We start from the raw sequence: 22,106 nt of genomic DNA on the forward strand, positions 1-22,106 counted from the left end.
AAAAAAAAAAGATGCTATATTACAATGAATTTAAATTGCGCTTACAGCAGACATAATACTAACCAAAAATTATAACTAGTCAAAATTATAAAATATTTTATTTGAAATAACTAAAAAGTAAAATAAAAAAATATATATATTATTATAAAAAAAATATATAATAATTATATATTAATTACATTATAGATTAATGTAGATTTTGTTTATATTTTATAAACAATTATATAGCTGAAAAATATATTTTTAAAAGTCAGAAAATATATTCAAATTGTATTTTATTAATTAAAAAATAAAATGATATTCAATAAAGTATTAAAAATAAATGCAAAAAATAACTTAAACCTGTTAAGATAATTAATAAATGATAAATGTGCACATATAAAGTGTCTAAAGCATATACTCCATAAGATATTGCAGTGTTAGAAGATAATGCAATGCAAAACAGGATTTACAGAGACAAACAGCTTTATAACAGCAACTTATTTGTTAGAATACATATATACACATCCACATAAAATAAAAACAAACTTTTAATAAAAACAAAAAAGTTTAGGTTAGATTAAAAAAAAATCAGTCTACCGTTCACAATTAGATCGGAAGATATGGCATTTCCAAGAAACTGCTGAAGACATCTGCTAAATGATTACATGTAAAACTATAATCCGAACTGCAAATCTAAGACATAGCTAATGAAATAAACTCGCACAAGTGCTTGAATTGTGCGTTTTGAATGAAAGTGTGATGACACACAGATGTGGGGCCCTTATTGGCCCCTTGCAGTGTGGAGGAGGAGGGGTCTAGATCCTGTCACTGAGAGAGAGAGAGAGAGAGAGAGAGAGAGAGAGAGAGAGAAAAGAGTGTGTGAGTGAGTTTGGTGGAGCTGCAGGTAAACGGATGTTTGTCAACAGGATCATTTCCCTCATGACACACTAATGCCTAATGAGCAGATTCATTGATTACTGGAGCTTCAACTCAACACAGCTGTGTGTGTGAGAGAGAGAAAGAGAGTGTGTGAGTGTGAGAAGAACACACTCTCCGTTTGACGAGGACCCGCGTTTCCACACCAGCAACTTTTTTCCCCCCAACATTCTGTTTTATTTTCCAACATCCAGGATGAAGCCCAACAAAAGAGGTGAGCTCCGTTCCCAGGCGCGTGTGTGTCGTGTCGAGTGTGTGTGTTTGAATGGGGTCTGTGATCGTGGCGTGATTTTCAGTCTGAGCGCGTGAGACGCAGATGTGCTTCTGATTCTCGCCTTTCACAATGCAAGCGTTTCATTTTTCAACATTAGGACTCATTTCTGAAGAGCCTTTTCCATCTTCCCAGCGTTATCGACTCGCACGCGTTTGTTACATTGTATCATTGTGGTCTGATGACGTCACCGCGCGTTTGTTTGTTTGGTTTTTTTCGCGCGTCTGCGGCGCCGTTTGTTTATTCGCGTCTGCAAACACACTTTTGTTTGGTCGTCTTTGTATTTCGTGTGAAATTCAAGCGTTTTCTAAAAGTGAGAGAGTTGCCGTAAACAACGTTGAAGATGCAGGGGTGATTTTGTTTATCAGTAGGCTATTTGTTTGTTTGGGGCCCTTAGTGATTGTTTGGGTCTGCAAATTTACTAATCCCTTTCAATACCAACATGCAATACGAAAATCAGGAAGACGGAAATGACGTCGTTGATAGTTCAATGAATCATTTATGTTAGATTAAGTCCATGAACTGATAGTTTGGTTGATATTTCTGAAGAAAACAGTGAAATTCTGAGGGCCAGTTTTTTCAAATTTGATTCCACTAGTATTTTAACATATGTATTTTTCCTCAGTTTGTATAATGCAGCTCTATGGTTGACTATTCATCCACATCCTTCACAAGAAACGCACGTTTTCATTTTGTCAAATATTTAAAAAAAACTGAAATTACTGCAAACGATACGCAAAACTGTGACACGGATACAGTTGCAGACTGAAACATGAATGTCCAGAGACACACACACACACACACACACACACACACACACACACACACAATCTGCTTTGTTAAAGAGGAACTCAGGAACTCCCACATTTTTAGCTGTTCTTTGGCCGGCTTCAGGTTTCAGCAGGAGAAAGAAACTCTTGAGCTGCTGAAGTGTGTCTGATTCATGTGTCTCTGAAAGTTTAGCTGCTATCAGACGTAAATGAGAGCCTGTGCTTTTCCCATAACCACACTGACTGCCGTTCCTGCCAAAAATACAGTATTCAGGCATTTACTGTGAGTGTTACTTCAGTAAGACTGTGGAAACTTGGTATTATCATCACTGTCAGGAATTCAGAAGGTTCCTCCATTGTTTCAAGGAGATCTTATAATGCTGTTGTTAATAGCAAGTAACCATAATTGCTAGTAACAATTAATTTAAATGCGATTTATTTGAGGATTTAATTTAACATGAAACTTCAGATTAGTATTTGAGGTGTTTGTCTAGAGTTTATTGGCCTTGTCTAATGTTTTTATAATGCAATAAAATGATGATTGAGAGATGAACGAATAAACTTCCTCAAAAGCCAGATGATCAAATTCAAGACTTATATTTTAAAACTACAGAGTTTTGATCATAAAACTAAGCATTTAAATATCGTTATTGGAAGATAATATATAACTGAGATTTATAACATATAGAGAGTTTTACTATGTGTGTTATGTAAGTATTTGTTATAATATCTCATTGGTTAACATTACAAGAATCAGAATTTAATCTTTTTGGCCATTTAAATATCATCATCTGCACCAAATTGCATAAAATTGAGGTGATTTTTCTTCCGAGTTTGATCTGAAACCTGAAGTATCAAATATGATACACCCAAAAAACTTCATTTTCAAGAAATGGTTTTCATATGCCAGGTTCAGACTTTACAGGGTTATTATGTTTGTGATTTAAATATTCAAATATGAATGTTATGGCATCAGCATATTACACTATATTGGTTGCGTGATGGCCGTGTTCAGAGTCAACTGCAAGATTATTGTTGTTATTGTCTGCTTTATCTGGTCATATTGATTATCATAATAATCAGCAGCTAATGCTCTCATGATAATGTTCATTGTAAAAGTGTAGAGCCCACCTGTAGAGCCGCAGATAAGCTGTATTCCCTTCAGTTTGCGAGGCTGAAGGTGTGAATGGAGGAGCCGTTCAGAGTCAATAGTCTTTTGAAGTGTAAATTGAGTGCAGTCGCAGGGATTTATCCGCAGGACGCTTTTAAACGACTGACCGGGACGATTCAGGCACGAGATAAGGACTGATTCTCTGTTCCTCAGAAATCAAGGTGTTCGTTTTGCCAAAAAAAGACTTAGTTATAGGTCCAGTGAAATGGATGCATTGTTCTCTTTTGTACTGTGCATTTTGCCAAATTCAAAGGATCATCTGCATACAGAAAATGTGCATACTTTGCATAGTGGTGTTTCTGGTATTTAAGGGCATTGTAAACTCTTTGTGACCTGCACTGAATCAGTTTAACTCCTGCTGTTTTACTTTGAGACCAATAATGTTCTGTTGCCTTCATCTTCTCAGCTTTTGATGAGGATCAGAACGGAGACACTGAGTTTTCTGCCATGTCGGACAGTGACCCGTGCGAAGACGATGGTTATCCTCTCAACCTGTCCACCAGCGGTAGGAGAAGCGGCTCTTCCGCCAAACGCCGCCGGCGAGGAAACCTCCCCAAAGAGGCGGTTCAGGTTCTGAGAGACTGGCTATACGAGCATCGCTTCAACGCGTATCCGTCAGAGCAGGAGAAGCTGAGCCTGTCTGGGCAGACGCATCTGTCCGTGTCGCAGGTGAGCACTAAACACGCTGTCCATGCAATTAGCACAAAACTGAAGTTTGCATGCAAAATTATCACAAAGTTAAGAACTGAAAATTGTCCTTTGTTTCAAACCAGTATAATATTTTCCAATTTTCAAGCTCAAAAGGCAAAATTACCATGAAAGTGTCAAATTTTAGACATGCATTTGAAAACTTGTTGTTTCAAAGCCATGTGATGGTTTTCCATGCAATTGCAATGAAACTGAAGCTTTCAAGCTCAAAAGAAAAAGCTCAGTTACCATAAAATCCTAAATTTAAGCTTATTTAGACTTAAGTTTGGGTCTGTTCCTCACAGCTATCACATGGCTTCAGAAATATAGTGCACGAACCCATTCATTTGGTTATGAATGTCAGTTGTGCTCTTTCTGTCTAAGAGAGCATGTTTTTGCCAGAATAAGTTGCAAAGTGGACCAGACCGAGTCAATAGTCTGTTTAAGCATCAAGTTGAGTATGAGGAGTATTCTTTCCAATTTAGTTTTTTTGTGTGCGTGTCTCTTATCCACTCTTTACTTTTACGTTTGGCTGTAATCTTCAAAGACTGAGACGTTCTCACACAGTCTGTGCTGTGTTTTGTCCTTGAGCGAGAGCTGCGGTGTTGTCAGAGCGCAGGAATGCGGGCGGCGAGGCCTGTGCTGCATATTTCCTCTGGTCTCCATTAGAGCCAGCTGTCTGTCTGACACAGCATGCGGTTCACTGCCTCGCCAACAGGGGGCGCCGCGTTAGGATCCAAAAATGCATCCCTTTTGACCCTATACCAAGAAATATTAAAGGGTTAGTTCACTCAAAAATAAAAATTCTGTCATTAATTACTCGCCCTCATGTCACTCCAAACCCGTAAGACTTTGATGAAATCTGAGAGATTTCTGTCCCTCCATTAGACGGCTACACAACTGACACTTTAATGCTTCAAAAATTGACTAAACCGCTAAATTCATATGGATTCGTTTTACATAATGCTTTTTCTCTCTATTCAATCCTAGAAAATCTGGATATATCAGGGCATTTTGTGTTTTCCAGGCCTGGAAATATCTTGGGAATTGATAAAATCATAAATGGTCATGGAAATGATGATTTCTACAGTCTGTTTCTTGTTAGTTTTAAAGTATTTCATTGTTAGAAATGACTGTTTGAGTGTTGTTTTTATTAGATTAGAAAACTTTATTATTTGTTTTGTTTTATGAAAATGTGTGTTTTTGAAACCCTTATCCAGTCATCACAAAGGACTGGAAAGAATTATGGAAATTATTGGTCAGAAAGTGCAGAAACTCAAGAGTTAATTACTACCACCATTTGGTCATGTCAAATTTATTTATATAGCACTTTTAACAATTGTTTCAAAGCAACTTTACAGAAAAATCATGTTATTGTTTACAATATCCTCATGCCTTATAGTAGCATTTAGCAGATTAGAGCTGGGCAATAATATACAGTAGTCCATTTGAAGTGAATCAAAAGAGTTCATCAAAGTTGTCTTAAGACAAGAACGGTTATCGTTCAAAATTCATGTATAACTTTGATATTAAAAAAAAGTAGTATTTGATCACACTTCAAATGTTAACTACTGTAGTTTAGGTTTTGCGATGAAACAAGCAATCAAGCAGTTGAGATTGTCACCCTATATACAAGTATGCTGTATGTATGCGTTTAAACTTTATGGCATTTTAACTCTGGAATCTTTTTAATCTTGTTTTTAGATCTGTAACTGGTTCATAAACGCCCGTCGGCGGCTCCTGCCGGACCTGCTCCGGAAAGACGGCAAAGACCCCACTCAGTTTACAATGTCACGACGCACCAGCAAAACCGACAGATCCGCCTCCCCGGAAAGCCCCGCCTCCTCGACCCGCCCCTCAGTCATTTGCCCCGGCCCAACATTGGACTTGAGGCTTCTGGGTAACACTGCGACTGCGATTTTGGCCGGAGCCGGTTGCTTGTCGTCGTCCGGCAGTCAAGATGGAGGCGTTCAGGCTCTGATGCAACTGGACACTCGCGGTCTGCTGAGGCGAGAAGGTCTAACTGGATTTCGGAGTGAAGATCATTACCTGACGACGATCCCGTTTGCTTCTACCTCTGTCCCGACCCTGGGAGCGTTGAGCCCGAGTGGGGTCCTGTTCAACACACCTCCTCCAACCCCACCGGAGCTGTGCGCGCAAGATTTCAGCGATCTGAAGCTTCTCGTGGACGCGGCCCTGCAACGAGCGGCTGAGCAAGAAAACTGCAGACAGAAAGAGCAAGCGATGCAAGCGAACGGACCTTCGAGTCAAAGTGAGCTCGTCCAGAATGGTGATTCGGAGGCCATCTTGACTTCAAGTGACGAATACAGAGCTGACCCGGGCTTGATGGAGAGCGCAATATTACCAGTATCAGTTCCTGTCATGAGCCGCTCTTTTCCAGGCCTTCCCGTCGACCTAAGCTCAGCCGGAGTCTCCGATGTCCTAGGCAAGAATGTCACAGAGTCTGCTAGCTTTACGTCTTCTGGGATGTGGAGCGTCCGGCAACCCGGGCCACTTGCGAGCACATGGGTTTCTCAGTACGTGCGTAATACGGTCACGGAAGCGGTCAACTGATCGGTGCGGAAAACTCAAGCAGACCAACTGACTTTGAACTCTTTTTGTTCGCTAATTTGGAAAAAACTGGGTGCTTTTAGTACATGCCTTTCGAGATCATTGCTAGATACTCAAAGAGCCTCTTCACCGATGTTCACTTCATTGGACTCAGGAGTGAAGCTTCTCTACGAACACAAGTGGAGTCAGGAGTGAAGCTTCTCTACGAAAACCAGGATGTATTTTTAAGACATTTTTAAAACTCTTTGTAAACCAAAACCTCTTACCTTTTAACTACATGAAGTTTATGGGCATCCATAAAATCCTCTTCCAGAATAATCCAGCATTTCAGACTCCGGGATCTTCGAGACCAGGTGTGCAGAAACACCAGCAAACCTGTACATCTCAGGTTTACCAACAACAGCCAAGAGATTTTCGTTTGAACGTTTGTTAGTGGCCTTGCATATGTAGTTGCTCCTGCCTGTTTGCATCAGTATATCCACTATCACTCGTAGCATGCTTTACTTTTGTGTGATCTGTGAATGCAAAGACCAGCATGCAGCGTTTAATAAGGTCTGCTTAGGAACCAAATGTGCTCTCTTAGATTTAATACTTTGCTCTGATTTTGCCTGAAAGCCACATGGTGTGTGTTTTTGTCATATTTCCTGCACTTTATAGTCTCATTTTACCTCTTCGTCATTATGCCAGAACCATTTAGATCCGGTCCCAGTCAGAATAGTCTCCGAGAGCTGCGTGTGTCTGTGCTGCGGCCGGTCGTTGGGAAATTGATCGTACTGCAGAGATCATTGCTCACGCCTCATGTGTGTGTGTCTGAGATGTGGAGGCGAGGGCGTCTCAAAGACAGAGCTGACATTGATTTTCTTCAGTTCTCATGTAACGTGAGCGTAGGGCTGTAGCTGAGATGAGTATTCGTCTGATGGTATGGTTGGGTCAAGTAGATGATCGGCATTAACAGTGTTTTACATGTTCATAAAGTCTCTAACACAATGTAGAGGGGAGGGATAAAAATGTTAGTGAGTGAATTTAGACTGAAAGTGTTTTTTGACACTAAAGGAGTTTTGTGCATTTCCAAGATGAACTTGTTCGTACCTCTCAGAGATGAACTGAAGTGTTGCTTTCCTGCTCATAATCTGTGAATGTATCTAGAGAACTAACAAATATGATTTAGAAAATGAGCGATTTCCTCAGTCTTTCTCTCTTTTTGGACACTAGAGTTTCTAGATGGATTATGATTTTTATGCTTGTAGTTTCCATGAAACTGAGAACATGTACAGATAGTCAAATTAGTCTTTATAGTAATGATGATTTTAACCTTTTTTTTTTTGTCTTTTTATGATGCGGTTCACATTATTTCAGTTTACTCTTGCTCACGAACGTGCCATAATTCTGATTAGTTTTTTCTCAGTGAGGTCAATGCAAAGGTCAGAGGTCATGTTCTGTAGTACTGTACACGTTACTTCTCATTGGTTTTCAGTGTGTCTCAGGTTTGTTTATTGTAGTTTTCACTTGACTTTTCTTTCTCGTGGGTTCGAGTCGTTGTAATGTTACCTCTCTGACAACACAAAGGGAGTTTTTAATTATTTCTGAGTTAAGGAATCTATAAGGTGCATCTGTATTTAAGAAACTGAATATGAGAAACTGACTGTCATATTGTAGTGTCATCATATTACAGATCTAATTGACTAACCCCTCAAAAACTGTGATCATTCGGTTAGTTACTGGAACAGTACGATCTATATATTTTTTTTGTATACTCTATTTTTTCACCGGTTCAGAAAGACCAATATTAATATTCCTGGAACTGTATTATTGTTATTGCAAAATGGGTCTTTTAGATGAGAATGTGAAACGTGTAAATATCATTCAGGTTATTGGCCGGCATAGACTTGCTTTTAATGCGTGTGTGTGTACATCAAATATGTGTATCTCTCTCCTGTACGACCAAATACATGATGCTTTTTGTTTTTTGTTTTTAGATGGACAGTAAAACTGGCATTTGTGCCTTACCTGCTTCCTTAGAAAACCTTTGGACTAGTCTGTGCAATATCTGCCTTAAACCTTTGACACAGAGATTTTATTTGGTGTCCTTTTGTACAAATATTACAGAGAAATAAAAGCCTCATTTTTAATATGTTTGTAGTCATGTCATGGAGAAATCAATTTCCTTTTATTTTCAGCAATTAGGAGCAAATATCCAGAAATGACCCAGACATGCACAAATGATTTATTTATCTGTCGTGTGAGACCATCTTTATTTCAGTATAAAATACGTAACTTTCATATGACGGATGACTTCTTATCTGAGAGCTGCCACGTGTAATCACACATTTTATAAGCCAGATATTCACCGGTCTGATGGGGAAATATAAGTTGCAGTACCACTGAAATATCTACACATCCCAAAGTCTGTGGCCATCTAACTTCAAAATGTTTAAGGCAAGACACTACATGTGAATATAGGGTCAAAATGTTATCGAATATATATCGTCATACTTTCTCCAGTTCAGTAATCGCATTAAATTAAGACAATTGTTTCATATTAAAATGATATATTTAAATATGCATGATCTATTTAAATATATGCTAATTTGCGTACATTTCCAGAACATGAATCTGAACTTTGGATAAAGCCAAGATCAAAATTCCTGTTTCATTTTTGGGTTTCTCTTTTTATTACTCCATAATTAAGAAAATGGTGTCGACAGACATAAAATAAAAAATAAATGGTCACCATGTTTTTATGAATATGTTATATCGGTGAATGATATACGTTCAGTTAAAATGTAATATATTAAATATGTATTTTTGGATATTTTCTTTTCACTAGTCTGAAAGGATATATTATGGAAGCAAAATTGACCTGTGGCTAAAAAGACAATGAGCTCAATCAGCTCCCTAGGTCATGAACCAGTATACGGATAGGGAACCGATATAGTGAGCATCGATGCACCCTGAATTTCATTGCATTGTGGGACTTTTTAGGAAGTGAATGTTTTAATGGACTGGAAGGATTTTGCGATTGAGACAGCCATTAAAATGGCCGACATCCTGATTGATGCCCTGACGGAGCTGATTGAGACGCATCCAATGGTTTTGCCTGTAGTGTCTTGCCTTATGTCTCTGATATCTGTAAATATCGTTCAACGAGAAGGAGATGCTGAGAATCCTTATAAATGCACACAGAAAAATAACTTTGCACTATATCTAAACAGGTTTATGGCATCTCCAATGCAATAGTTTGCACAGATTGAGCCACAGCTGCTTCAACCTACTCAAACACACATAAAGTCCCACATAAAAACGCAAAATATACATTGCAGATGGTTTGCAATGTAATCTAAATCGTGCATTTAGAGATCGAATTACTTATTTTATAGATCACCACATGAAATGCTCTTTTTCCCCAGTGGATGTTCATCATGTCTGTGTTTGTAACTCGCTCTGGTCGTCTACATGTCGTCTTTGTCCTTGGCTCCGTGTTTGAGGATCCGGGTGAACTCGCCATAGTTAAAGTTTCCCTTTTTGTCAATGGGAGCCTCTCTGAAGAGCTCGTCCACATCTTCATCAGTGAAGCGATCTCCCATGGTGGTCAGCAGCTCTCGCAGGTGATCTTCATGAATGAAACCTGTGCAGACGAGGGTCAAACATGCAGTCAGAGCGAGAAGACCTTTGGTTTTTATATACAGTGTGTACAAGATGTGAACTTCATTTGAATATTGAGGTATTTTAAAATTATTTTGCTGGTATTTGTTTTGTTTGCATCTGCATTTGGAGAAATTATTTCCGTATCTTATATTTACTGAAAAAAAAGTTACATTTTTTTAATTATTAGTATGTCATTTAATTTATCACTTATCATGTGACACTGACTTGGAGAAATGATGCTGAAAATTCAGCTTTGATCACGGGAATAAATTACATTTTAAAGTACATTCAAACAGAAAAAATTATTTTAAATTGCAATAATATTTCACAATATTAATGTATTTTTTAAATAGAAATAAAAGCAGGCTTGGTGAACAGAAGACTTCGGTAACACTCTTCAATGTCTCATTTGTTAACAGTTAATGCATTAACATGAATTAACACTGAGCTATAAATTTGTTACAGTATTTATTAATCTTTGTGAATAAAAATACAGTCATTCATTGTTCATGATAGTTCACAGTGCATTAACTAATGTTATGAAATACAACTTTTGATTTTAATAATGTATTAGTAATTGTTGAAATTAACATTAACTAAGATTAATAAATGCTGCAGAAGTATTGTTCACTCTTAGTTGATACACTTGTCCAGTAGTGTATCAAGCAGCCTACAAATGAAGCATGCATATAAGAGATATAGAAAATGTAATTAAAGGGCATTTTTATTAGCATGTTCTTATAAGTAAAAAAATGAGCCCCAAACCTGCACAAATTAAACATGTATAAATAAATATACATGTGGGAATAAATTAATATAAAAAATACAAAATAAAAGAAAGTTAAAAAATAAATACAAAAAGTAATAAAAGGAAAAAGTAATGCAACCATAAATTAAGGACTAAATTTGATTATAAAATGAACTGTATTTTTTTTTTTTTTATCAAGTCTTATGTTCCTTTATTTTGATATTATTACATTATTTATTTGTTTGTTTGTTAGGGCTGGGTTAAAAATATTGATTTCTCAAATTTAATTGATTCTGATTTTGATGAACTGATATTGATTCTTAAATCCCAAGAATCAATCTTTCAGTGTTTCAAAGAAACACAAGAGACAGGACTAGCGAACTTCACTCATCGTTTACTCATTCCCTTCACATTACACAACACTTCAAAATAGTAGTCACCAATGTTCAATTCTACTAATGAACGCAACAGAATTGAATCTAATTGCTTGTGAATCGAATCGTAATGCGTCAATGCCCAGCCCTATTTATCTATAATTTTCACAGGTTTGGGCCTCCATACTGTGAGACCCTCCGTGAACTCTTTATATTAAACCAGTGCTTGTTTTACCAGTTCCTTCCTCATCAAAGCAGGCGAAAGCGTTCCTTATCACGTCCTCCGGGTCGGTTCCATTGAGCCGTTCTCCAAACATGGTGAGGAACATGGTGAAGTTGATGGGACCTGGTGCTTCACTCATCATTCCCTCCAGGTAATCATCAGACGGGTTCTTACCTGAGCACAAACACACCAAAGGAAATGTCATTAGATGTGATAATATTATGATATTCGCAATATTATGTCACGTCCTCTCTGTCAGACTGACCCAAAGAGGCCAGCATGTCATGCAGATCCTCTTTATCGATGAATCCGTCTCGGTTCTGGTCGATCATGTTGAAGGCCTCTTTGAACTCTTGGATCTGTGACTGGTCAAACATGGCAAACACATTTGAAGTGGCTCTCTGTGGCCTCTTCTTAGTGGTTTTCCCCTTCGCTCGCTTGCTGGACATGTTGGCGGTGTTTCAGGTCTAAGGAAATAGCAGAAGATATTCTGTAAAGGGTTAGCTCATTTTTCTAATTCGTATAGAATCGATAATCTTTTTAGGGAGTGAATGTTTCAATGCACTGGAAGGATTTTGCGATTGAGATTGGCCGGCATAGACTTGCTTTTAATGCGTGTGTGTGTGTACATCAAATATGTGTATCTCTCTCCTGTACGACCAAGTACATGATGTTTTTTTGTTTTTTTTAAATGGACAGTAAAACTCGCATTTGTGCCAATCAGCTCCCTAGGTCGTGAACCAGTATTCGTTATTTTTATTTATTTTTGCACACAAAAAGTATTAGATAGAAGCCTATGGAGGAGTGAGACAGCTCTCAGATTTAATCAAAAATATCTTAATTTGTGTTCAGAAGATGAACGAAAATCTTACGGGGTTGGAACAACATGAGGGAGAGTAACTACTGACAGAATTTTCATTTTTGGGTGAACTAACCCTTTAATACGTCTGCAAGCGACAATTACAGGGTCCAGAGTCAGTAGCGGCCTTTGCCTTGTTTCAGCCAGAGCTTCAGCTTGCCCTCGAAAAAGATAATGATAGTGTTGTATTCGCAAACGATGACCCAGAGGCCTCTGATATTCTTTTTGATTTCGCCAGTACAGCCGAACCGTATGGATTAACCATCAACATTGACAAAACTAAAGTCAATGGGATCAACGGCAGAAGTCTACAGTGGAATTGGTCTCGCTTCTGCCGCCTTCGAATGGTGCTTATGAAGGAAGCATAATGTTATGGTCAAAACAAAAATTCATATTTTTCAGACACTTATCTACTCAGTATTATTACATGGATCTGAAACAGGGACACTTCTAAAAGTCCCTGTGTAGTCAATAATTGTATCCTTTAAAACTCATCTTTGATCACCAAAATAACTTATTTCAACGTTTTTTCCTTGAAAAAAATTCTTCATGGCTTAAAATATCTTGAATGTAACTCGACACCCTTGCCTCATTTAGTATAAAAGGTTCTATGAATATGCAAATGAGCCCCACCTCCACTCACTCACTCAGCTCAGAGATCCACTCGTTGACGATCACAACACTGGGGGTCGCTAATCTCTTACAATAACAAATCTCTAATAATGTTTATGGGAAATAATGTTTATGGATGAGTGAATACATTGATGTTTTGAACATGGCTGTGGGATGAAGCAGGGCTCGACTGCTAATGAGAGACAGATCTCAGCGCCACACGCAAGTCCCGCGGATATAAAGGAATGAGGACATTTCATTCTACCGAACTAACTTACCCGCTAGTGCTGAATTAATTCTCAAACTGGTCAGTTTATGTAACAAATGAAACTTGTGAGAGAACGCAGCGCTGTTTCACTTGGTCTACACTATCACACTAAACTGCATTTGAGTGTGTTAAAAGTTATAATGTTATTCTATGTGTTAGTTTGTTGGCTATATGAGACTAGCAGTGAGCTAGATCAACATTAGAATAACATACTGATCATATTCTAACATTTCATCATGTTGAGCTATATAACATAGTTTTATGTACATTTGCTCACCTGTCTAATAAAGTACATGCAAGAGTTGCTTAACTCTGTCAAGTTAGTCGCGTACGCTAGCTCTCGGCATCTCGAAAACGCCACGCCGATATTGATCCTCGTTTTAGTTCTACTTTTGTCCCAAAGTCTGCTTAGCATGATCCAAAATGTTTGAACAATACAACAACATCGTGCCGCTAGACATAACGCAGTTGTCCACGTCTGTTGCCATGGTTACTATGGCAGTACGAGCAAACCAGGGATAACGCGGACATTACGTCACTGACAGGCGACAAGTGAACAGGGACGGGCACTATTTAAAATTGTGCATTTCTCTGAATTTACTAATTCTTGGAAACATTAAAGATAATGTAAGTACACAATTGAAAGAAATATATAACACTGTGCAAGTGGTTTTTGAATATTTTGATACAAAATTCGTACATATTGTACCTTTATTGGGAACGTTAGCAAATCATTCTTAGAACATGTTAACATCTCTCAGAAACACTCACGTAAGCAGAACTCGGCTGACAGCAGGAGTGTAATGAGGTTTTGAATACGAGGATTTATAGACAGACCAGAAGTCACTTTAAGATGTGCCATTTAATGCTGATTTAGTTAGATGTCGCCCTTTACGATTCACTCCAAAGTGTTTGTGATTAAGGATGTTAGTCAGCTTTGATCTAGGGAAACATTTTCTATCTGTAAACAGAGCAGATTCACTAAAGGCCTTTACAGCCATTCGCATCAGAGAAGATGTTACAGACCCGTGTGAACAACAGCACATTTCATAACCATCACATGCATCAATACATCGTGAATGTGCAATTCATGTTATACGGAAGACCACAGTCAGCTAACACTCATTTTCATATCTGTGTTTTTATTGCTCATGCATTCATAGTTTCTCAAAGTCTTCTCAATAAAGTAACCAAATGCTGTGGGATGATCTATGCGTTCTGTATCAGGCTTGGTCCATATGCAAACGACCTGCTGTTAATCATCGTTAATCCTTCTGTCTCCATAACGAACTAAAACCCAGCTAACATCTAAGAATGTTTTGCTAACATTTCCTGTAAGTTATTAAAAAAACATTATTTGTATGTTCAAAATGTCTAGTTGTTCTTACTATATGTTCTTACTCCGTTTTAGAATTCTGCAAACATTAGGAGAACGATACTTTTGAATGTTCTCTGAAGTTCTGAACCTTCTGAAACTGGTAGTAATAATAAACAAAAATGTAAGACGAACCCCCAAATAAAATGTTTCATAAAAAAAGTTCCATAAATGATGTAGAAATAATGTTTTTGTTATAAAATTTTGATAAACATTAATAAAGACCAGATAACTTTGAACGAGCATTCTATTAACATTACTGGAAGAACGTTTGCTCATAACCTTGCTCATAACGTTCTGAGAAAGTTCACTGTTACCTGGGAAATCGTCTTATTATGAATATGGCAAAAGTCTAGTAGCCTTTCTATCTCCAATAATTGCGTTTGGTGTAAAATTACACGATTCTCTATTTCAGGGGTTCTCAGTTTGGCCATGGGACCCACATTTTCTCATGGTCATTAAGCCACAACCAGTGGCGGTCTTAACATAGAGGCATAGGTAGGCGGCTGCTTGGGGCCCCCTACCAGCGGTCGTAGTAGGGGGGCCCCCAACCAACCTCAAAAAAAAAAAAAGCCCCTTATCATCATGAACGCTTCAAAAGCATGGTAAATTGTATTAAAATTCTTAAGAAATACGCTGAAACGTTGAAGTAGTAGTTAAAATGCCCAGTTCATGGTTATCCGTCTCTACACATACACCCCCTACTTTCACAACGAAATGGACTAGTCCGTAACGGTGCGCCGCGCGGCGCGAAAGATAAACATGCAGTGACAGGAGGACTGTGGAAGTACACGATACAAGACGAGTATAAACGCGAAAATGAAACGAAGTTACCCAAGCGGCTCAAATAAAAGAAAAAAGCGAAAAGACGCAGATAATTTGGCAACGCTGCCAAAGATGACAAACTTTTTTACAGCTACTGTTGGGGATACAGACAGGAACAACAACGTCCAAAGCGTTGAACATGCCTCTACAGCAGCAGCATAACGTTAGCTGTGAAGTGGCGCTAGGTGAGAATAATGTTAACACACTCACATAGATATACGTGGATTTGCTTGGAGCAAAATGCAACATCACCTCTCCCAAGTTCGCCGCCCCTCTTGCGTTACCCCCTTACTATAATACCGTTTTGGCGCTTGTAAATGTGACGTGACAGATCCCTTGCGGCAGGTGAACAGAATCGATCATCTCTACTAGCTAATAGAGAATAAACACGAATGAACAATGTTGAAAGATACAGTACAACTTACCGAAATGTATATTCCTCATACATAATATCGATTAATCAGTGTTTTTCAACCGCGGAAAGACGTCAATAAAACAGCTGGAGAACAATTATTTAGCTAAATATGTGTAATATATTACATATGTAGTATATTTTGTACTTATATTATTAAAATTGTTATTATAATAAAAACGCATTGTTTAATTTGAGTTATTTTTAAGTTATTTTTTACCAGCTGATAGGGCTCTGTATGTTTACAGCATTATGTGAGTTTTTTTTTTTTGTTGAGAAAAATTAACGCCTATCATGCGTACCTAATATTTATCCAAATGAGTCAGTATTGAATCAAATCACAATAATTGAATTGAAATCGTGAAATTTGTGTCAAGCAATAAAAAAATAAAAAAACGTAGCTTACCAGAAATTGTACCATGTAAACATTGTAACATGTTTCTGTTTAGTTACTAAAATGTTTTGACATCACAATACACTTATTGTGATGCAAGATTTTTCAGGTGTTATCTGAAACCGTATTCTCTGTTGGGTTCCATCGTGACTATTAGTTTGTGTAGTGCTACACTTTGTGTGTTCTCTGCTTTCCATCTTCATTTTAGAGTAAAGAAGTGTATGCAGGATTTAAAGGGAAAGGTTTTTTTTCCCTCTTCAACCTTTACTTCCCTGTAGATTAGCTTTACCTGCCTATCACCCATTCAGTCTGTAAAAAAAAGTTTCGTTCTCTTTTAAAGATCGAATGGGGGGGCCCCATACATACTTTCGCCTTGGGCCCCCAATTTGCTAAATCCGCCACTGGCCACAACCCACATTTTTTATACCCTATTTATTTATCCACATAGCCTATACAGTCCCACTTTACATAACACGTAAATTGTGAGAATATCACTAACACTGATGAATAAACAGTATAATGTAAGGCCAAATAGCAGTCCCAGTAGTTTTTGTTAATACAATAAATTTAGTAAGTTGGTATGAGCCAGCACATCAGTCATCCAAAAATATACAAAATAACACAAAGTGAAAATAAAGTGGTAGTTTGCATTAAGGTTATGGAAACTTCATTTACCATGGTAAATGCACAATATTAACATTGTGTTAATAAAACACACTGATCCTGGCGAATAGACGGATACCTGCATGCAAAACCCGTAGGCTAATTTGTTCGTACTTTTTGGTAATTTCATGATTTACTAATTGACAACAACTACGACTTTGCATGCTCGCAAAGTGAAATTATACAGCGCGCGTCCGCGTTTTGCGCGGGCAATTGAAGAGTGCGCGCGCGCCTCGAGCACGGCTGACAGGAGAGGAAAGCTCGTTTTTTCTGAGGTGAGAGACTTTTTATTTCGTTACAAGTTACAGATATAACGTTTGAATAATGACATTGACATATAGCCTGACAACATTCAATCTGACAGCAGATTCGGAATCAGTAACCAGTGTTTCTCAGGCACTCTTTACTTGAAGTGCGAAAATCCAGCCGCTTTATATACGCACGTCTTTCAGAATAAAACTCTCTCGCATCAGTAAAACATTCAGAATTGTTGTTGTTGTTGTTGTTTCTTTGACTACACACTCTGTCTTAAAACATGGACAGTTGAGAAACACTTCTCTATTTTAAACTTTCTGACTGCATTATTCCTGGCTGTCCTGTGTGTTTTGTGGGCATGATGAGGTAGGACTAGAATTGATGTAACTGATTAACTACCTGCTTATTTTAAGCTGTGTGTGTGTGTGTGTGTGTGTGTGTGTGTGGCCCTGGTAAACTTTAATTTATGATGACATTATGTCCTATAAATATACACAATATCCGAAATTCTTGTCCTTGTGGAGACATGTTTTGGTCCCCATGAGGAAAACAGCTTATAAATCATAGCCTACTAACTTAAGTGATGTTTATTGAAAATGTAAAAATGCAGAAAGTTTTCTGTGATGGGTTGGTTTAGGGGTCGGGGGATATAATATACAGTTTGTAGGCTACATGCAGTATAAAAATCATTATGTCAACGGAAAGTCCCCATAAAACATGTAAACCCAACATGAGTGTGTGTGTGGCTTTGGGTGTGTGTTTGTGTGTGACAGCATCATCAGAACACAATGTCCAGCTGGACCACAGGATTAAATGCAGGAATGCCTGAGGTACATCAAACGCTCATCCCTGCGAGACATGTTCATGCCCTTATTGGGTCTTAATATGCTAAATAAAATAAGACAATATCGTTGGGTTTTTAATTGGGTTAATCTCGGGTTTAAATATTGTTTCAAATGTCGATCCGTTTTTTTTTTTTCCAGTGTCCTCAAATTCATTGTCACTTTCCATCCTGTTACTTTTTCGGGGAGAAAAAAACAAACACTTTAAAATGACTCAGGAAGTGACATCATCATGTTGGGAAATCAGCAGCACAAACATCAGTAAGTATATTATCGATGGATTGCATGAATTCTGTTGTGTTTGTTGGTTTTTCTCTCTAAACCCTGTTTAAATGACACAAATCATCATAAACGAACTTCAAGTTGATGTCCTAATGCACTCTAACTCTCAATCCCTCGCTTCAGCTGTTGCGAACACCCTGTCACATCCTCCCTTCATTCGTTTGTTGCTTCTGAAACTGGATTGGCAGAATTCAGAGAGACACTAACAGGCCGTCCAGGGATATTGCTTCACGGAAAGGTTCTGTCACGCTCTGAATAAAGACAACACTATAATCTAAAACAAACACATAGTTGCTGATTTGTGTTAATGAGTTTCTTCTGCTATCATTTCAGGTCCTGTCCTCCAGCCAGTGGATATGTCATGGGTCTGACCGCTGACTTTTGACCTCAACGGTGCACTGAGAAAAACACCAAATGCTGTATTCCAGCTACATGCAAAGAAACACATTATTCTCTGAATAATTAAAGTTTATATGAGTTATGACCATCACTGAGGAGGACAAAACTCCTGGATCTATAACAGAAATGCATTACAGTATTCACTCAAATGTCCAGATCCTTTGCTCAGCGGGATTTTAAATGATCCTGGATCAGTTTCAGCTCCATAACTCCCAACATACGTCACCAGCTCCATCTAGATCTTTCCTCAGTGCCTGCCTAAATATATCCACAACTTTTGTGGAAAGCCTGAGACTTCTAAGCACACGAAACCAAACCAAAGCACGATTAACTCACCTTTGCTACAGCTGAGGGGTCGTGGTCTTGAGTCTGTTGTCTTTGTGTTGGAGAGTGAGACAGTTACTTTTGCGGGACACTAAAGTTTCTTCAGAGCATCAGCTCGAGTAATACGCCCCTCCCACTTTACTCTCGGCCAATCAGAGCTCTCCGTTCTCCCAGACAGAGCCGGCCCACAGCAGGGATTTACCATATAAGGGCAAAGAATGCTCAGCCTGTCTTTGTGTTGAAGGCACACAGAGAACAGAGACCCGGAGGAATCAACATGAAATGACAGGAAAAGAGATAAGCTGCCTTATTTAGACAAGGCCTCGCATCATGAGGGGTGAATGTGTGTGTGTGTGTGTGTGTGTGTGTGTGTGTGTGTGTGTGTGTGTGTACATTCCTCAAAACCCCTGCCTTGGATGGACAGTGATCTGGAAAAATCTACTACTGAAACTCTTTATTATAGAGAGATCTGTTCCCTGGATAACTCTGTTTATATTAATTAACTCATACTTTTATGCGTGACAGTTGTTTGGTTATTGTCTTCCAGGGCCATTAAGTCTGACATGAGCCATGAACCAAATGAGAGAGAGTTATTATTATTATTATGGAAGTTATTATCTTACTGCTCTTGGAAAAGGTCTTTTATATGCATCATTAAAGCTGGAATTGATGACCATTTACAGAGTGTGTCTTTACAGAGTGTCTAAACACTGAAAAATAATATTGATGGAGATGGAGCATAAGCAGTTATAGCTTTATATTATTTAATGCTGGGATACGCATTATTAATATACACATGACATAATCGCTTATGATTTTATTGTCAGTAAGTAATTACTAGCATGTTTCCATATGTTATTTCAGATCTCTGAGCAATATACATTTCGACAAATGCCATGTGTGACAAAGTTTTTTTAATGTTTTTTAGGTGATAGCATTTATTAAAGGGATAGTTAACCCAAAAAATTAAAATTCTGCTGTAATTTACTCACTCTCAAGTTGTAAACCTGTAGAAGTTATTTCTTGTGTTGAACATAAAAAGATAAAGATATTTTTGAAGAATGTTGGTAATCAAACTCTTTCTGGTCGTATTGACTTTCTAAAGTGTCAACAGAACAAAGAAACTCGTTTTGTAGGTTTTCGTTATCTGTTACGCTTTTGTAACAACTTGGGTAAATCATGACAGAATTTTATTTTTGAGTGAACTATCCCTTTAAGAATGAGAGTGACACTCTTTCGAAAATGTCAACAACAAAAAAACTCATTGTTTTGTGTATAATTATTTTGAGAATTATTATTATTATTATTATAAATCGTATACATCATATACACATTAAAATAAACGCTAAAAAAGGAAATAATAAATAAACATTACACACGCTCCCTCTAGCGGTTCTTCACGGACACTTGAGGAGCTGAACACAAACGCACACGTCAACAGGGGGCGTGTCCTGAGACGAGTCCCAGCTTGTCATTGGATGTCATTTGATTGACGTGCTGACGTGGGCGTTAGAGTGCAGGAAGTTTCTAATGAATCGCTGTTGTATTTAGAGGTAAGAGCGGTCAAATTAACTTCATTTCACATGATATTATTGTTAAATGTGTTCGTTTATCAGTTTTCGTCTTATAAAATGAGTGTGTTGTGTTTATAAACGGCTACGCTGTGTTTTCGTTCATTGAAGATTGTAACAACATCAGATGTTTTTACAGTCCCTGGATTGTTACATTAAGCTTTAGTGTTTATTTATAGAAACTAAAGTCAGGAAATGTTGTAAAGACGACTTTATATGCGAATTGTAAGAACAATTAGTAAATTGTTTGAGTTTGATGCTCGACAGTGGACACGGAGTCTTACAACACAACGGATTTATTGATCTGAAATCATTGATCTCTTAATTCTGGAAGTCATTTGAGTGTTACAGAATCCGTGTAATCATGTTAAACGTCTAAAATAAGGGGATAAAGATGGTTTCTTCTCATGTTTCAGTGCGACGTAGTGTATCCTACTGTTAAATTGCAACAGGATTAAATTATTCATTTACAGTCCTGCTCAAACATGATGCTTTGCTGCTAGTTTTCTTTTAAACGTTTAGATTTGTCTTGACTTGCGATAAACTCGCCATGACGGATTTCTCAGAGAGCTGATGGATTTTATTTTTAAACAAAATTAAGTACTTTTATACAGCAAGGATGCATTAAATTGATCAAAAATGACATTTATTTCAATAATCAGAAATGTTTCTTGATCATCAAATCATCATATTAGAGTGATTTCTGAAGATCATGTGACACTGAAGACTGGAGTAATAATGCTGAAAATTCAGCTTTGATCACAGGAATAAATTACATTCACATAGAAAACAGCTATTTTAAATTGTAATAATATTTCACATTATTACTGTTTTTTCATCAAATAAATGCAGCCTTGGTGAGCAGAAGAGATTCTTTCAAAAGCCTTAAAAATCTTTTGATGGTAGTGTAAATTCAGTCATATCAGTCAAACATTTGGACAGAACTTATGTATCTCTAATGTTACGCTTAATTACTTACACAAATATAAATTATGCCTCGCCTATGTATAAATTTACTTTCTTTTTTTTGTGATATTTTCGCCATGCATACTGTCCCAGGCATCTAACAGTTGTTCAAATTTCTGGCCTAAATATTTTCAAAACTGAAGTTTTAATGACATTTCTATTTTTCTACATGGATGAGCTTGTAAAGTTTAATCAAGGCCGCCACGATGTACACACACATACTGAACGCACACAGATTTGGAGGTTTGCTCTGTTTCGAGATCATGAAGATTGACAGACAGTCGCTCACTCACCTGAGCTTCAGCATCAGTTCATCAGGCCCGAGTCGAGGCATCGTCAAGATTTATGCGATGTTGAATGGATGAATGTTCACATCAGTCTGTAAATTTAGAGCGTTGTCTGACAGAATTAGGCAGCTCTCTCTCTCTCTCTCTCTCTCTCTCTCTAACACACACACACACAATAGCAGATGAAAAGAACGGCTGAGCCCATTACAAACTGCTGGCATGGCTTTCATGCTCTGTGTGTGTATGTGTGTGTGTGCTGTTTTCATGTTTAGCTGGTTTAATGTTGAAATAATAGGTTTTAATGCTGTATACAGCCGGGTCACCATGTGTGTGATTTCAGACCTGAGTGACATGTTGTGTAGATGTTGTGTGTGTGTGTGTTTGGGTGGGATGT

The 22,106-nt window shown here is 37.8% G+C and overlaps 3 protein-coding genes and 1 long non-coding RNA gene across 4 annotated transcripts in view; 3 read left to right on the forward strand and 1 right to left on the reverse strand.

The window, feature by feature from the left end:
* The first annotated feature begins 812 nt into the window (after positions 1-812).
* tgif2 (TGFB-induced factor homeobox 2) lies at positions 813-8,701 on the forward strand. Its single transcript, XM_079884019.1, has 3 exons — positions 813-1,132; positions 3,537-3,799; positions 5,522-8,701. The coding sequence occupies exons 1-3, from the start codon at positions 1,114-1,116 to the stop codon at positions 6,389-6,391; spliced, it is 1,152 nt and encodes a 383-aa protein (XP_079740145.1). The 5' UTR covers positions 813-1,113; the 3' UTR covers positions 6,392-8,701.
* myl9b (myosin, light chain 9b, regulatory) lies at positions 8,534-19,053 on the reverse strand. The gene is made up of 4 exons (XM_079884020.1): positions 18,901-19,053; positions 11,644-11,845; positions 11,391-11,552; positions 8,534-10,013 (listed from the first exon to the last, which is right to left on the reverse strand). The coding sequence occupies exons 2-4, from the start codon at positions 11,825-11,827 to the stop codon at positions 9,838-9,840; spliced, it is 522 nt and encodes a 173-aa protein (XP_079740146.1). The 5' UTR covers positions 11,828-11,845; positions 18,901-19,053; the 3' UTR covers positions 8,534-9,837.
* On the forward strand, positions 15,768-18,902 carry LOC307165934. The gene is made up of 3 exons (XR_013822559.1): positions 15,768-17,061; positions 17,815-18,403; positions 18,499-18,902. It is a non-coding gene; the product is annotated as an uncharacterized lncRNA (long non-coding RNA).
* A 1,332-nt stretch (positions 19,054-20,385) lies between the features above and the next one.
* LOC307165451 (phosphatidate phosphatase LPIN2) overlaps positions 20,386-22,106 on the forward strand; it is a 46,205-nt gene continuing 44,484 nt past the window's right edge. Inside the window, exon 1 of the mRNA XM_079883059.1 lies at positions 20,386-20,441. The gene's annotated coding sequence lies outside the window, so the exon portion shown is untranslated. The remainder of the gene's footprint in view (positions 20,442-22,106) is intronic.

This window comes from Squalius cephalus (assembly GCF_949319135.1).
Source record: "Squalius cephalus genome assembly, chromosome: 10".
Taxonomy (NCBI): domain Eukaryota; kingdom Metazoa; phylum Chordata; class Actinopteri; order Cypriniformes; family Leuciscidae; genus Squalius; species Squalius cephalus.